The sequence below is a fragment of the Vulpes lagopus genome, chromosome 2 (genome assembly GCF_018345385.1).
Source record: "Vulpes lagopus strain Blue_001 chromosome 2, ASM1834538v1, whole genome shotgun sequence".
Classification (NCBI taxonomy): domain Eukaryota; kingdom Metazoa; phylum Chordata; class Mammalia; order Carnivora; family Canidae; genus Vulpes; species Vulpes lagopus.
This window is the reverse complement of record NC_054825.1, coordinates 16,648,098-16,665,052: the sequence shown is the minus strand read 5'-3', so window position 1 is coordinate 16,665,052 and position 16,955 is coordinate 16,648,098. Positions and strand designations below refer to the sequence as shown.

The window sequence follows — 16,955 nt, the reverse complement described above, 5'->3', positions numbered from 1 at the left end:
CTGAAACAGCCTTGTGTGCCCCTTTGGGTTCATAACTCCATCCTCTGTCTGGCCTCCTCCAAGGCAAGAGCCTGCCTCACTCCCATACCAGGGCTGGAGTCTGGCACACACATTTTCTTTAATAAAATAGTTGGGTCAAATCAGAAAGTCCAGGCTTCCCTTCTATCCAATAATGACAACTGTTTAGCCAGAGTGGCCCTTTATGTTTGGCTGCCAAAATGTTCTTGGCAGCAATGCAATAAGTAAAAAAAGAAAAAAGAAAGTTAAGCTAAAAAAATAATAATGAAGGTTCTCAAATTCTTTGGTAATCCCCTTTTACCTCTTCTGCTCAATAATTTGGGGTTGGTATGTGGCTTTACTTTAACTTCTCTGCTCATATATATCTATTTTTATGTTGGATATGTAAATCTTTTTAGTGAGACACTCAATCCTATTGGGAGTTGACTGGTTACAAACAATAAGTTGTGTCCATGTCTATTAACCTAAAAAATTTGTTATTTGTGAAAAAGAAGAATGAATTATTTGGCATTTTAGGTATTACAGATATTTATGGTTTCTCTGAGTGTCTGCTTCTCTCTCACTCCCTCCTACTCATGCCTGGCAGGTCCCGCTAAATCACACAAGGAAATGCCGTACAAGGCTCATCCTCTTGACAGCTGCTGGTGGTGCTATCACACAACACCCACTTTGATTCTTAGATTTGTTATTAGCACAGCCGGCCACTTCAGCCAAGATGTCCTAAAAACCAAGAACCAACTATGACACTATAAGGTTATATCTCATGGATGTGTATGGATATGTCTAGACACACTCATGTACTGGCAGATAGCAGTGGTCACATTTGGAACAAAATATTTTTTGCCAAATATAGGAATCAAATATTTTTAAAAGTTGTCTTGAGCCTTCTATACAATATATTTAAAACATTAAAGCCACAAAAGCATAATTTCATTGAGTTTAAAGCACTGAGGCCATTTAATTAATTTACAGAATTTAATAAAATGAACTTTTTCATTTAAAACTAAACATTTTTGCTCAGACAGACATTTGCAAAGGGGTCACAATCCATCTTCAGACACACCTCCATCTTACATGAGTGTCTCCCTAGACACTCTTTTAAAGAAAAGAAGTAAGTTGTTTCCTTTCATAAATTAGGTATGTTGAATAAATTATGTATATTGTAGAATCAACTCACTGATAAAAATTCAATTTTTCAATTATTTAAAAAAAATCAACTAAGAATATACTCTTCCAGTATGCACACTTAGCCTTCCAATATTCTTTACGTACAACTGTGAAAAAATAATGTTCCCTTTCTCTCCTGCACCTAGAGAGGAATGTACAAATAAAAATTAGCTTCTAATTATCATCTCAACCTTTTTACCCCATCACTATGTAGTTCATGTGAGAAGTGAAGTTGAGGAAATGATTTGCATTCTCTTGTAAATTGCCTCATCTAGCAACCTAGATAAGATATACACTTTCTAAGAATTGACCCTTGTTACTCAGTGAAGTGCCCAATATTTTTCCAGACATGCATTTGGATCCATTTTGTGCTTATACAGTGATGAGCTAAAATTAGCCAGTCTTAGGCCTTGAGATCATTCTTCATTGAATAGGTGAGAATGCTTTACTCTTGGCAAATCCACCATATTGATAGAGGTTCTTTTTTTTAAAAAAAAAAAAAAAAGATTTTTATTTATTTATGCATGAGAGAGAGAGAGAGAGAGAGAGAGAGAGGCAGAGACACAGGCAGAGGGAGAAGCAGGCTCCATGCAAGGAGCCTGATGTGGGACTCCATCCCGGGTCTCCAGGATCATGCCCTGGGCGGAAGGCAGGCACTAAACCACTGAGTTACTCAGGGATCCCCAATAGAGGTTCTTTATATTTTAAAAATGATGTGATGTGATGTGATGTGATGTGATGTGATGTGATGAGCACTGGCTGTTAATACTTTATGTTGGCAAATTGAATTTAAATAAAATAAAAAGTATTGAAAAAAAGGAAAGGAAAAATGCTTAGAAACTGCTTTTCCACGTGGATGAAGTCGAGCCCCATGTAATTATTTGTCTTTGCTTTTTGACTTGGAAAAATCTACCTTTCATCAATAGGGCAAGATAAACCACAGCCCAACCCCTGATTAAACGGCCATCAGCTGATTAAATGGTCACAGGCTAGTGGGCTACTGACCCACCAAGAACTGATCATTAGAAAGGGCAGTCTCCCAGGGAGTGATTTTATTACATACCTGGCCATATCGGTCCATGCATTCCCTTGTGCTTGCAGCTCCAGCAGCTGGACTAGCCATTCCCTTCATTTCTCTTTGATATTGTTGATGGTACCTCACCTAAATGAAGGGAACGGACAAACCTGTGAATTTAACCTTCTATACACAGAAGCCAGGAGAGTAAAAAAGAATGTCTTGTGGAATGTTCTTTTTCTGCTTGGGTCCACGGAGTATGTCTTAGACATAAAAGTGCCAGATCAATGCCTTGGTAAAACCAATTCAAAACTAGGAAGGAAAGTTACTCCCTGGGCCATGGTGCATGCAAAAGCAGACAGGAAGTTGTACTTGCCAAGCCCAGGTAACTTCCTGCTTCCTCCCCTACCACGAATACACTGTCATGGAACTCACATCGCTAGCCAGCTCATTGGCTCTCTTGGCTATCTGATAAGCAGGCGTGATCATAGCAGGGAAACTGCCTTTTCCTCTCTGCTGTTCATAGTCTTCTGTGTATCTCACCTGGAAAATGAAAAAAGAAAATGAATCTCATGCCACAATCACATGATCTACCAGGCCATCTGATGAGAAGCCCTGCCGAGGGCTTGCATTACCCCCTCATATCTCCCTGTCACACCCTGTATGGCACCATCGTTGGCTTATGGCTTGATGGACCATGTGTATCTACTTTACCTTTTTATTCCCCAAATCCCAGGACAGTGCCTGATACATGGAGATACTGAATGCAGAATTCAACACATACTCGTGCAGCACCTGCTATGGGCTAGAAGAAGAAGGCTTCTGCCCTCAAAGAGCCTCCAGTCAAGTCTGGGAGATAAAAGAGGCTTCTCAACCCAAAGCAAGTGGAAGCCACTCATTAAGCTGAACCTGGATTTGCACTTACACTTCCCACTCAGAAGAAGACTAAATTCTTGGTCTTATTATGCTAGAGAAAAACTGGGCTGTGAAAAGGCAAATGGTAGAAATTCCTTAGAAGTTATGTTCTATAATTTCCAGTGACAAGGACTGGATTTTTTTTTCAGATTAATCATATATATCTGATTTGCAACTGATACCATCAAAGCTTTTCTCTCTCTGGAAGAGTTTTCACAAGGTCTGTGCTAGCTGACTTATCTGACTTGACTATCCTTGACCTTAAAAAGTTCTTCCCTGGCTCCCACGGGGGACTGAGAAGCCTCCTACATTCTTCCTCCCTCCACCTCCAAGGAAGGAAGGAAAGGAGAATCTTATAGGCCTCTAAGCCTCCGTTATTTCTTACATCACTTTGAAGCTGTCCCCCTGCCTGGGCCCGTAGCAGCTCAGGGGTATCCGCCACCGTGGTAAACCTGGAGATGCGCTCGTCATGCCCTCTCTTGTATTCCACCTGGTTAAGAGACAGCATAGGGTCAAGGTCATACCCACCAACCTTTGAGAGGACTCTTCTTTACAGCTGTCCTGAAGCTATACCATTGGGCTGGACTCAACACAAGCCGATGGCCAAGTCTTTAGGGCTGGTCTCATAAGCTCCTCTTCAAAAAGCATCAGTGCCACTGTGTTAAGTCCAAGATAATGCCAGGCAGGGCTAACCATTTACAAACATTACCTCACTTCACCTCATAAAAATCGCATGAGGCAGGACCATTCTTTTCCCCATTTTACAAATGAGCAGCTGAGGAATAGAGAAGCTCAGGAATTTGCTTATGGTCACACAGCCAGTAAATGAGAGAACCAGAATTCAAACCCTTGCATTCTGGCTCCAAACTCTGAGCTCTTAGCCAACAGGAATAGCGAAGCTATTCCTCAGGAAGATGTACCACCCACTTAATGAGAATCAGTGTCTCAAATGCTAATGTGACCTCAAGATATTATTTGGTCCAGTCTTTGGCTGAGCTGCCTGGTCTCTCCATTTGTTAGATGTGGCCCAATCAAGGCACAGGAGGTAATACACAGAGAAAACATAAGAGCACAGTTTTCTCCATAATATCACACTAATGATCCCTACTGTCCATAAGCATTCTCTTACAGGTTTTTATCTGAATCCCAGAGTTTCATTAGTGACAAAAATGAGCATAATCTATGGTGACTAAGCACTAGGACACTCACTTGGCTTGCCAGCTGGTTAGCTTTCTTGGCTCTTTGATAGGCAGGTGTGATCATGGCTGGAAAGCTCCCTTTGCCCCTCTGTTGCTCATAGTCTTCTGTATATTCCTGCTGGTCAAAACCAATGTCAGCATGAAAAACAATATGACATCAGCTAAGAACGACTAGACTTGTGAGCATCAACAGAACCAATGCACCTGGATTTATAAGATATTCAGAAAACATTTCAATCACCTGCAGTAAATTTGAAAATGTTATTCCATTGGTAATCTGAGTAACATCTTCAACACTGAAGAAAATCCTACTTCTCAGGTCAAAGAGATTCCCCTTCAATGCTTATATCAAATTGTGGGGAGCCTGGCCCAACCCAAGGAATCCAAAGAGAGCACAACCTCTTTGACTCAAAGGCCTGTATGATAATGCAAGGAGTCTGAAATGGGCCATCAGGGCTGTTCCCTTCTGGAAGCTCTCGAAAAGACTCCAGTTTTTCACCTTTTCCAGCTTCTAGTGGCTACTTGCATCCCTTACTCTATGGCTCCCAATGGCTTTGACCTCTGCTTCTGTTATCACATCACCTTGTCTCTGACTCAGACCCTCTTGCCTCCTTATTAGGACCCTTGTGATTACATTCGTCCACCTTAATAGTCCAGGGTAATATTCCTATCTCAATATCTTTACCTTAATCACATTTGCAAAATCCCCTTGGCCAGGTAATGTAACAGATACACAGTTCTGGGGATTGGAACATGGTAATCTTTGGGGGAAGGGCCAGTAGTCTGTTTACCACAATTTTAAGATAAAGAAACATTCAAACTAATTGCTAGAATAATTTCTAGGGCTCTTACCTCACCAAGAGACTTTCGGGTTTCAACCATCCTTACGATTTCGGGGTCTGGCATAGCTCCTGGGCACCAAGCATTCCCTTCCCCATATCCATTCCAATAGGCTCTCTGAAAAGGAAACACACAAATGCATAAACACATACCCTGCACATTTGGTTGGTAAGACCTACTCCACCCTCCTAGCAATGTTCACATACACTGTCAGCATAAGAGAAATTCTCTAAAAACTATAAACTCCGACTGGCATATGGTGGGTCTCAGCTAACAAAAATGTTCAATTTCTTCACCTAGGAAATAATCTAATTCCTAAAAAGTTGAACTTTCTGAGATTCATGTATATTCTAGAAGGGTTCCAAATGTAACTTAACACTTCTTTGCTCATCACTGTACCTAGATTGAGCAGTGGAGAGTTGCTATGGATGGACAATGTGAGATTAACCAGCATTATTCAGACACACTGCAAAAACCTACTTGTCATGTGACTTATATTGAGATAAGCAATTAACATTAAAAAAAAAGCCCCAAAAAAGGAAGACGGTTCCTTATTTAATAAAACTGTGGCCTATATAGGGAGATAAAACCAACATACAAAACAAGTAGTAATTAGAAAATGTTTGTGTGCTTAAGTGTAGTGTATTGATGATAAACACAAGGTTTTAAGAAGTAATCTATATGTGATGGCTCCATTCTGGATAGGAAGATGGAATCTGAGCTGGACCTCCAAGGCTGAGGTCAGATTGACAGGGGCAAAAGGAAAAAAAAAGGACATTCATTCTAGAAGGTCAGTTCCATGAAGGCAGGGATTTTCATTGGTTTTATTCACTAATACATTCTAACAGCTTGGAACAACACCTGTACATAATTGGCTCAATAAGTATTCGTTGAATAAATTCCAGGAGTGGGGACTACCATGAATAAAAACACGAAGGCAATGATGGGCTTCATGTAAAAGACCATGAAGACATGGGTTTGACTAGAATCTAGGGATAGAGATAAGAAGCCAATTGGGCTGAAGGTGGGGCAAATTGGAAAGGTTGGATAGAACCACACTCTTGAGATCTAGAAAGACAGATAATTGGTATGTGAAATTATGCTCAACCAAACTAGCAATCAGGGAATTTTAATTTAAAACAACATAGAAATTGTCAAAAACTTTTATCTGGTAATATCAAGTACTGGTGAGAACGTGGAGGAATAAGCAGTCCCATTCTCTGCCCATAGATGTATCAAATACACAGCCATTTCAGAGAGCAATTTGACAGTGGCCATAGAAATTAAAAAGGCATGCACTCTTTGACATAGAAACCCTGTTTCTCATTATCTATTCTAGAGAAACACTTGTGTCCAAGAGAGGTCACACACAAGGGTATCCATAGCAACTTTGTAATAGGAAAATTTTTGGAAAGAACCCTGCCCATCCACAGAAGAGCATGATGCATCCATTCTTAATGGTTGCATTCATGATACACCCATCCATAATAACTTAAAAGGAGGTCGACACAGAAATATCTCCAAGTGGGCAGCCCAGATGGCTCAGCGGTTTAGCGCTGCCTTCAGCCCAGGATGTGATCCTGGAGTCCCGGGATCGAGTCCCATGTCGGGCTCCCTGCATGGAACCTGCTTCTCCCTCGGCCTGTGTCTCTGCTTCTCTCTCTCTCTCTCTCTCGTGAATAAATAAAATCTTAAAAAAAGAAATATCTCCAAGATATTTGTTGATTGAAAAATACAAGTTGCAAAACAAGGTATGTCGTTTCATGGGAAAAATTACACATCCCAATAGAAATATACATATATAATTTTCAATGAAAGTAATAGCTAGTATTTACTGTGCCTACCATTGTTCTAAGGTCTTTACATTTATATACTCTTTTAAAATTCTCAATGGTTCTGTATGTCAGGAACTGTCAGAAGTTCAGTTTACAGATGAGAAAGCCAAAGAAAAGAATGGTAAAATAATTTCATCAAAGGTCCCTCAGCAAGTGGCAGTGGCCATATCCAAATGGGAGTACTAAGAAATGAATTACATAGATCTATATTTGTAAACGAGTGAGTAAAGTTTGGAAGAATAACCACGAGACTGAAAACAACAGGCACCCCCGCAGAGGGACTGATTGGATATGATGCACAGGGGGTTAGCTTTGTACTTTGGATTTTTTTTTTTTATGATGAGGAAAATCCAAGTATTATGTGTATAATTGAAAGCAAATGCCTGAGGAATTTTGAAATGATGAGCCTCTCCATAGTAAGCATAAATTCCCAGGTGGTAGGAAGAGTAAGTCAGGACCATCCAGGAAGCTGTGTGTGGCCAACATCACTCAACAGGCTAGACAGAGGCAAAGCCAGAAGAGAGAAGGCCATCTTGGGAGCCCCCCATGAAGGTCCAGGCAGGAGATGATGTGGATCAGAGCAAGGGGGGAGAAATGCAGGGGCAGAGGCAGAGTGAGAAAGGGCAGCCATTGGTCTTCAGCCTGGGTGGTTTGCTCCCAGGGTCAGAAACCCAGTAGTTGGAAGGGACAAACTGACTAGTGAGTTTGGACTGGAAGCAGATGTGGTGGAGATGACCCCACACCATGCTGGTGGATGTCTTCTGTGGACAGCTGGAACCACAGACTGGGTGAATCAAAGCCTAATCAATTCCTCTAGAAGTAATAACAATAATGTGTCTCACTTGCAAAGTGTGGCCTTCTTTTCCCTTTGTCCAAACCCATTCACACCTCTTCTCTCACCTCGTTCATCAGGGGCTGCCTGTTAGGTGCAGCTGTCCCATCCCTGGATTTCATGTCCCAGTGAAAAACTGATTTAAACCGTTCGCCCTCATCTTGCTCATCAATCTGCATGATGGAGACATGGTCAGGAAAGTTTCCATCAGAGAAGAGAAAGAAAATAAATAACATATAGTTAAATTGGAGGGATTTTTCTGAATCTCAGTGGCAAAGCTTCTTAAGTGCACAATGACACACACTGGGTTGTCAGTCTCACTGTGGCTCTTCCTGTTCCCCCAGCCAGGTGACACGTACAGAGCACCTGTGGTGTGCAAAGCTCCATTTAGCAGTACAATTAAAAAGACTGAAGGTCTTGATGAACTTATCACACAACACCCAGTAGGCAGGTTAGAGTAACCTCAGAAAATGCTGCCTTTTAGAGTAATGATTCTTAACGTTAGTCTGTGCAACAATCACCCCGGGAGCTTGTTAAAATGTTGGCTCCCCAAATTCATGTACATATTCTCTTATGCTTTATAATTTTACCTTTAATATATTGACCTGTAATACAGGTGTGAGTTTTTTGTGTATAGGTGTGAGGTAGGCATCAAAGTTCATTTTCTTCCATACAAATATCCAATCACTCCAGCACTGCTTTATTGAAAGATAGTCCCTGCTACGCTGAATTGCACTGGCAAATCTGTCATAATTCAAGTGACCACATATGTGCAGCTCTCTTTCTGGACCTTGAATTGTATCCCACTAGTCTGTCTATTCTTATGCAAAACTATAGTAAGTTAATGACTATTACTTTTGTGGTAAATCTTGAAATCTCGTAACTGAAGTCCTTCAATTGTGTTCTTCAGAATTTCTTGGCTATTCTAGAATCTTTGTGTGCCCACATCAATGTTAGACTCCATTTGTCAATCTCTACAAAAAACACCAGGATTTCGACTGGAATTATGTTGAATGTGTAGATCAATTTGGGCAGAACTGATATCACAATGGTAACTTCAGAGTCTTGGGATGGGCAAAGAGCTCATAAAGACAACATAAAAAGGGCCAACCATAAAAGAAATCAAAAGGTCTTAGGTCCAAATCCAGATGTCATAATTTATGAGGTCTAAAATGGTGCCAGAAACCTGCAATTTTAATAAGCTGAAGTTTGAATCATTAATTCTATAGATGAAGAAAGAAACTGAAGGAAAAGAAGTGACCTTATGAAATTATTCAATGGGTAATCAGAGCCAGGTTTAGAATCTGGCAATTCTATTTCCACATGAAGGGTACTTTCTCTCATTGAATTTCTAGGCTTGCTACTTTGCTTGCTGCAATATATGTATTTTTAAATACAGAAATTGAGAGTGCTTTATCTGCTTCTGCTTCTTCCCCTGGATTTTGAGAAATTACTGCAAACATTACATAGACTAAAGGCAGGATTTCTGGTTGACAGCACTACTGATATTTGGGCTGGATAACTCTTTTTCACAAGCCCCGTCTTGTGCACTGCAAGGATGTTTAGCAGTATAGCTGGTCCTTACCCATCAGATGCCAATAGTACCCCTCTTGCCAACTGTGACATTCTAAAAAGTCCCAGACATCACAAATGCTCCCTGAGGGGTAAAATTGCCCTCCTCGAGAGCCATTGACTTTAGGAATCAGAATTGCGTAACCAAAATAGATAGAAAGCCTTATTTGCTGTCCTCCACCCACAGGACAAATCCATCACTGGAGAGTGTCTGCCTCTCCAGACTTTTCATAAGATTCCAGATTATTCTGAGGAAGGAGGAAAAGGAAATAAGCCACAAGTATCACTAGTGGGGTAAGAAAGAAGCATTAAGAGCTAAAGTCCCTTCTCTGAATAAAAGAGAATCTAAATGTTTTATTCTTCTAAAAATTCCATTCACACCTGCCAAACAAGAAATTTTGTCTTAGACATTATTTATTATTTTTAAAGGGGACATCTAGGAAACACAAAAAAATGTCAACTTGTTTCAAATGCCAACTCAAATTCTTTACTTTCCTCCTTCATCACCATCACTGAAGCATCCCTTTTATTCTTTCTTTTAGTACATACATAACGAATTTGTTTGTACTCAATTGGCAAAGTCTCTCAGAGAAGATGGGAGAGAGGGTAAGAAGGTAATCCATCCCCCTTCCTAAGGTGGCTCTAAGATCTGGGGCCTGGAAGGGACATGTCTCTCCATTTGAAATTTTTCCTGGTGGGGAAGGAGGAGGAAGTGACCTCAACAGCCTTTTTTTTTTTGGCATAACACATATGCAGACACACACACACAAATAGACATGTATACACATAGGCACACCATGTACACACAGATATACAGAGAGACGTACACACATACACACGCACACAGAGCACATGCATATACATATGCACACGCATGCCTGTATGCGCACATGTGTATATATACACATCATGCACACACATGCATATGCCCACGCACACCTATTCACACCTATACCCACACATACATACACTCCCCAGAGGCACACATACATATGTATACACATACACATAGACTCGCACAGATGCAAACAAATGCACACACGCAGGCATCCCGGGAAGTTCACATCACTGTCTGTGGCTAGAAACAGAACCAGCAAAAATCTCACTCCAGATTGGGCCTGTCACATACAGTGAAAAGAAAATGAATCCACTACCATCTCAAAGAAAGGTAATATTGTGTGACCTGTTGTATGATTGTGAGGGAGGGACATACCAGTTTAGAGCTAGTGCAGTGTGGAGAAGTAAGATATTAGGGATCTTTTTGTAGAGAGTGTAATATATACAAACAGCACTCTGCCATATAAGTACTTCTTGTGTTTAATCTGTCAAACTCTGGCTGTACAACTCTAGAAATATCTGGATTTTTGTAAACATAAACAAGTGCTTATCTCCTGGACAGTTTGCCACCTTCTACATACATAGAAGTAGGCCATTGGAGGAGTTCAGGCTATCGGTTCTAGAGTTGGAGAGATCTGGATTTGTACCCACCCAAGTAGCTGGGCAAAACTAGGCAAGTTATTTAACTTCTCTGAGCCTCAGACTTCCCGACTGTAAGATGGTAATATTCTAGAGGATTCTTGTGAAGAAAAAATGAGATAAGATAGTGAAAGAGCCCAGCAGAATGTTTGGTGCTCTGTTCAAGTAAGAGCTACACTCAGTATTTATTTGCAGTTTTGTGTAGCTGCCCTTAGACTTCAAGAAATGAAACCAAGATCCTAAAAGAACAAACCCTCTCAGTAACCTAGGATTGCTTGTGAATTATTAAGGTTTGCGAATCCTTAGGAATCAATGATGTGTGAGCAACTCTGCACCTCAGGCTCGTCACCAGCCGAATGGGATCATAACATTACTTACCCTACTAGATAGTAATGTGTATTAAGTAAATTAAACGACTGTACAGTGCATGTTGCATAAGCATGTTTAAAAATAATAAGCTCACAATCAGTCCAGGGCTCTCAGCAAATTAAGCTACTTGGCAGGGGGCGTTGGGTAGGCTCGATCTAACACACATTTTCCTGAGGAGACGGGTGGCCTGGGCAGGCAGGAGAGGCAGTCTGAGGTGAGGTGACATGAGGAGGGCAGATCACTGACAGCCTTCCACCTCCTGTGCAATTTTCTAATTTTAGAAAGCTTCTAGATGCATCTCACAGAGCAACTTTGTGGGGCAAGGGGGAAAGAAGTTAAATGAGTCATCACTTCAATAAATGCAGGCATCTACGTGGTAGCTAGCTATTTGACAAAACCCCATTGTTGGTTTTTCAGAAGAGGTTGGTTGATCAACACGGCTTTCTTGTCTATCCAAACACCACTTCTGAATCAAAATATCTTTGACCTACCCCTACCCCCAGGAGAAAGAGAGGCTGCTAGTGATCATAAAAACTCCTGAATTCAGAGAGATTGAAGAGTGTGAAACTAGAGGTTTTTCATTTTCTATACCAAAATAATCATGGGAGAAAGCAAGGAAAGGCTCTTGTAATGTTTTCCAGCTATGTAAACTTTGTTTTACATTATTAGGCGCCTAATGTATATAGGCCTATCCGGTAAACCGTCACCAGTGTGAACAGAGCTGGTAGGCAGAGATTACAAACACATCAGATATTCAAGCTAGATTATCAGATTATCTTGGGTATTGGGCCTCTACTGCAGTAGGACAAATAGCAATATTTGTTACTTAAATGCACTTTGCACTTGAAATGAGCGGGTTCAATTTGGACATAGACACTGAGCTAATAAAGTTTCTTTAAAGGCTATTTTGAAATTCAAAATTAAGTCACTTACCCCATGGATGGTTTCTGGAGACTTCCTCACATTTAGATTTAAGGGAGTATGATAGACACTTGTGAAAGTGTTGTTCTTGGGGTTGTGGCTAGAAAAAAAATAGATATAAACCAAAATTCAAAATGCACTTTACCCAAGATGATTGATTATTCCTAAATGTATGGTTATTTTTTCACTGATAAATATAAAACTTAATAATTAAGTTTACTATTTTCCAGGCAATGTCTTAAAGGGGAAAAAGGAAATCAAAGAAATTAAAAGCTAAGTTTAACTAGAAATGGTCACTGAAATACTTTCTGAAAAAAAAACTTGAAAAGGATTCTGGAATTTTTTAAAAGAAAAAAGCTCTATAGGCATATCTGCAGCAATTACAGTGTTCTGCACGGTATTTAATAATTTAACATGGGGTTATAATGGATTTGACTTTTTACCTAAAGGAAATTTGAAAATTTCAACTTTCTGTCCTTTGCATAAAATCCTGCCTTAGACCTCATCAATGATTATATGTAAACGACAACTTTGAGGAAGATATTTCTTGGCTTTAACTCTGGGCTGTGTGATTTGAAGTTCTGGTTGGCTACCTGTTAAAAAATAAACAAAACCCAAGAGGTGGTGGGCAGGATACCAAACACTTACGCGTGACAGTACGGCTTTTTCTGGTGACTCACGAAGTTATTAACCGATAGCATCATCTTGCAAACTTCGCAGTGAAAACATGCTTTATGCCATATCTAGAAATCATATAGAAAAGATGTAGCAAAATTGCCTTTTTTTCCAGACTCTGGACTCTTATACATTTCCAGGTAAAAATGGATCCTTAGAGGTAAAATGGTGATAAACACACCCACACACAACTACAATATGTTAAATGAATAACCTTTTTTTCAAGGTGACATAGAAGACAGAGATAGGAATGGGTAGAAATGAGGAAAAATGATAAATACATCTTTTTTAGATGGTTCAAGAAGCCCCACATGTCCATATGTGAGAAGATAAATCTCCCATATTGGTTATTATTTCCAAAGGCCAAGAAATGTCTACTGACCTGATCTAGACAGCTGATCTTCTCGGCAGGATAAACTCCATACCCACACCTAGAGCAAGCCTGGACATTCATCTTGACGTCCAAAGAGAGAAGACAAAGATAGGCAACAGGCAAGAAATCCAAAGAAGTCTCAGGCTAGTTGTGCAAGTCTCCAAAATCCTGACCACTGTTAAATCCTTGTGAGCACCTTGATCATTCAAAATCCAACTTCCACTTTCCTTTACTGACCTTCTAGCTTGAAGTCAGCAGCTGGATGGTTTTTAAAGCTGCCACTTACTCAAGGGGCTATTTTGGCCACTCACTCAGCACGCATGCGTCTGGGAAATTAGGTGGAGGTATTTCTAGCTGACATGCTTCTCTAAATAGAAAAATGAACTCACAACAGCATCATGTTTATGTGGGTGACCAAATCCTCGTGTATGACTAGGCAGCATGTAGTAGTTTAACACGAACTGTGATCATAACCCAAGAAAAGAATACAAAGAGATAGGCCACACACTCAACCAACGATGAAATTAGAAAAGCTTGCTCTGTGAGGCCCATGACTAAAGCAGAAAGGCCAGCTCCCAAAAATATAAGGAATAAGACAGGATTGGTTCAATCCATGGGAAGGGCAAATACAATTTTTGAAATTTTGGTTTTATCTATTAAAATGTTTACCACATGGGGCACCTGGATGGCTCAGTCGGTGGAGCGTCCAATTTTTGGTTTTAGCTCAGGCCATGATCTCAGGGTCCTGAGATCAAGCCTCGTGTTGAGCTCCACACTAGGTGGAGAGTCTACTTGAAGACTCTCTCTCTCTGCCCCTCTTCCTGCTTTCATCCTTGCTCTCTCTTTCCCTATCTCAAATAAGTAATCCTTTTTTTTTTTTTAAAGATTTTTATTTATTTATTCATGAGAGACACAGAGAGAAAGAGAGGCAGAGACACAGGCAGAGGGAGAAGCAGGCTCCATGCAGGGAGCCCGACATGGGACTCGATCCTAGATCTCCAGGATCAGGCCCTGGGCTGAAGGCAGCACTAAACCGCTGAGCCACCTGGGCTGCCCTCAAATAAGTAATCCTTAAAAAAAAAAAAGAACAATTTAAAAAATGTTTACAACAGTGAGGGTAAAAACTGATTAAGATATTCATTTGATTTTAGCTTCTACTAGAGTGCAAAGATAAGCACACACCAGGGGGCTCCTGAGGGGTTCAGTGGTTAGGCATCTGCCTTTGGCTCAGGTCGTGATCCCGGGGTCCTGGGATCGAGTCCTACATTGGGCTTCTTGCAGGGAGCCTGCTTCTCCCTCTGCCTATGTCTATGCCTCTCTCTCTGTGTCTCTCATGGATTAATAAATAAAATCTTAAAAAAAAAAAAAGGCAAGCACACTCTAGAACTCTGTGTTTTGGCCTCTATGTTATCCTGGTCTTTCCAAGGTCTGTCTGTTTATTCTCTTGTCTCCCAGGCCTGCAGTGGGGCAGCTTAAAGACAAACCCTCTCTTCCTGGCATCATGAAGCCCCTCCATTGCCTACAGTATCCACTATGTGTCACCTTAACCAGACCTTCTAGGAACAGCTTACAAAAGACAGCACCTCACCTATTGCAATCCCTCAGCTCACTACTTCCTATGACCCTTACTCTGCTTTATGTTCTTAATTGCAGTTAGCCACCACCTGACATGTTGAAGGTTAGAATCTCTCCTTTTTAAAATTATCTGTCTCCTCTATCAAAATATAAATTCCATGAAAATGGGGTCCCCGGTCCTTGTCATTTCTATCTCTAGTACTTACAACAAGGCCTGACACAGAAAAGATGCTCAGTAAGTACTTACTGAATCAATGAGGCAAATGTAATACTCTAACCAAAATGCCTACAGAGGCCAGAGGTGAAGTCACAGGTCATGGTAGGTACCTTCCGAAATGGGCAGGCAACACCCCATCTGATGCACAACCACTCTTCAGTCCCAGCCAACTTATCATGAGGGAATCAGTACCCAGAGCTGCCAAATACTGTGACTTTTCCAGAAAAGCCGAATACCTGCATTTACACATCAAAGTCCCTGTTTTGCAAATGCTCTGGGAGTGAGGCAGGGGGTGCACAGTAGAGGGTCCAGGACTTGGCCAGGCTACCACTTAGTGACCTTTGGTCCAAATGCTCTGTGATGATAGCTGGGTGTCCCCAGGTGGAGAGAAGTCAGTGAGGGGGTGTGTGGGGGTGTAAAGCAGGTGAAAAATGCACATGACACTAAGGAGAGGCTGTAATCTGAGGCTCCCATGGATAGATGGTGGGGCCCAAGCCTGCTTTTTTCAGCAGGAAGGGGACCCTAGGTGGGACTCCTGGCTCTGGGAGACTCCCATGCTGGCAGGTGGTGCAGGGCACCTGAAGAGAATGTGAACAACAAAGAGCAAAGCCTATGTTCTTCTCTGTACCGGGCTTCGCAGGCTTGATCTGGGAAGCTGGCTACAAGTCCCAGGAACCACTGAGAAAGGAGTCCACCCCAATCCAGAGGGATGAAGAATTACAGTCAGCTTTCATTTAAGGTAAAAGCCATGTAACACTTCTCCATCTACGGTGTGACTGTCCAGGACAGTGGCTGCTGCTTCTCAGTCACCTTCATGAAAACAAGAATTACCAGAATGAAGCAGCTTGAATTTGACTTGTACCATCACTTCTGCTTTTAAAAGCCATCTATTAAAAAAAATAATAATAAAAATAAAAAAAATAAAAGCCATCTATTAGGTGTCAGAAGTCATGAGGAGAAACAACCCCAGTGAACTGGAAATGGACACCATGAGGAACTCAGTGACCACTCACTGCTGGGGTAAGATCCACATGGCCCTTGTTTGCCTGGAAGGGACCATGGGCCACCTCTCCCTCGTCTATCCCACCCCGTTCACATCCCCTAGAGGTACCCTCCACCCCCCGCCACAGTGACTACCTCAGCCCATTCAAGACTTAGCTGATGAGCACACTACATTCCTGTGGCTTTTGGGATTGGTTCAGCGCATTTTAGCTTGGGTTCCAGAAAACACAACATGAGGCAAAGAACATGTTCAAGGACTTTATTCAGAGGGATTGTCCCAGGGAGCAGAAGTAAGGACGCAGGAAAGAGAGAGGTGACAGTCTATAGGAAGGTTAATTGTCAAAGTAGCCACGAGCTGATGTGAGGTGCATTGGACTGCTTGATCCCCATCTTCCAAGAGACCATATAAACAACTGCTACAGGGAACACCTGCTACGGGAAGGAAGGTGGAAGAATGTATCTATGGGCCTGTCTCCCTTTGGTGAAAGTTATACCCCTGCAAGTCCATGCTCTGTGTATGCTCATGGCATCCCCCAGCATCATGCCTCAACAGCAACAGGGGAAGAAAGCAGGGGCAACAGAAGGCCAAAGATACTGTTGGCCGTGCCCCTGTGAAGATGGAAGCTCACACTGAGCTAGCTGCCCCTGCTGGGGCTGGATGGGCACAAGCAGACACAGGTCCTGAGACAGGTGAAGCTGCATCGATCTAACGTGGCTCCTGAGAGGGGTCTCATAGGCTGTCCGATCAGCAGAGAGCCCAGGACTTGGGCTGGGTTGTGGTGACCCAGGGCCAGACAGTGGAGAGTCCTGGTCGTCGGTTTGGATGCTTCTGCCAACACTGCCCCATGTTTCTTTGACTTTTTAAAGTCTTGACTCATAGGGAGATTGTGATCAGTGAAAAACCCCACATTTTGTTTTATATTAATGGCGGTCGTGTTCAGTATGTGTGTAATT

The 16,955-nt window shown here is 41.7% G+C and overlaps 1 protein-coding gene across 8 annotated transcripts in view; it reads right to left on the bottom strand.

Moving 5' to 3' along the window:
• LOC121479714 (nebulin related anchoring protein) overlaps positions 1–13,465 on the bottom strand; it is a 69,883-nt gene extending 56,418 nt beyond the window's left edge. For 4 of the 8 annotated variants that reach the window (XM_041735473.1, XM_041735516.1, XM_041735508.1 and 1 more), the window contains exons 1-9: positions 13,217–13,465; positions 12,808–12,902; positions 12,172–12,259; positions 7,890–7,994; positions 5,167–5,271; positions 4,325–4,432; positions 3,501–3,605; positions 2,636–2,743; positions 2,249–2,347 (exon numbers count right to left, since the gene is read on the bottom strand). In XM_041735473.1, coding sequence (XP_041591407.1) covers positions 2,249–2,347; positions 2,636–2,743; positions 3,501–3,605; positions 4,325–4,432; positions 5,167–5,271; positions 7,890–7,994; positions 12,172–12,259; positions 12,808–12,902; positions 13,217–13,288 — 885 coding nt within the window. In that variant the 5' untranslated portion in view covers positions 13,289–13,465. The remainder of the gene's footprint in view (positions 1–2,248; positions 2,348–2,635; positions 2,744–3,500; positions 3,606–4,324; positions 4,433–5,166; positions 5,272–7,889; positions 7,995–12,171; positions 12,260–12,807; positions 12,903–13,216) is intronic. The other 4 variants (XM_041735493.1, XM_041735499.1, XM_041735523.1 and 1 more) reach the window with 2 other exon arrangements.
• Between the last annotated feature and the right edge of the window lie 3,490 nt (positions 13,466–16,955).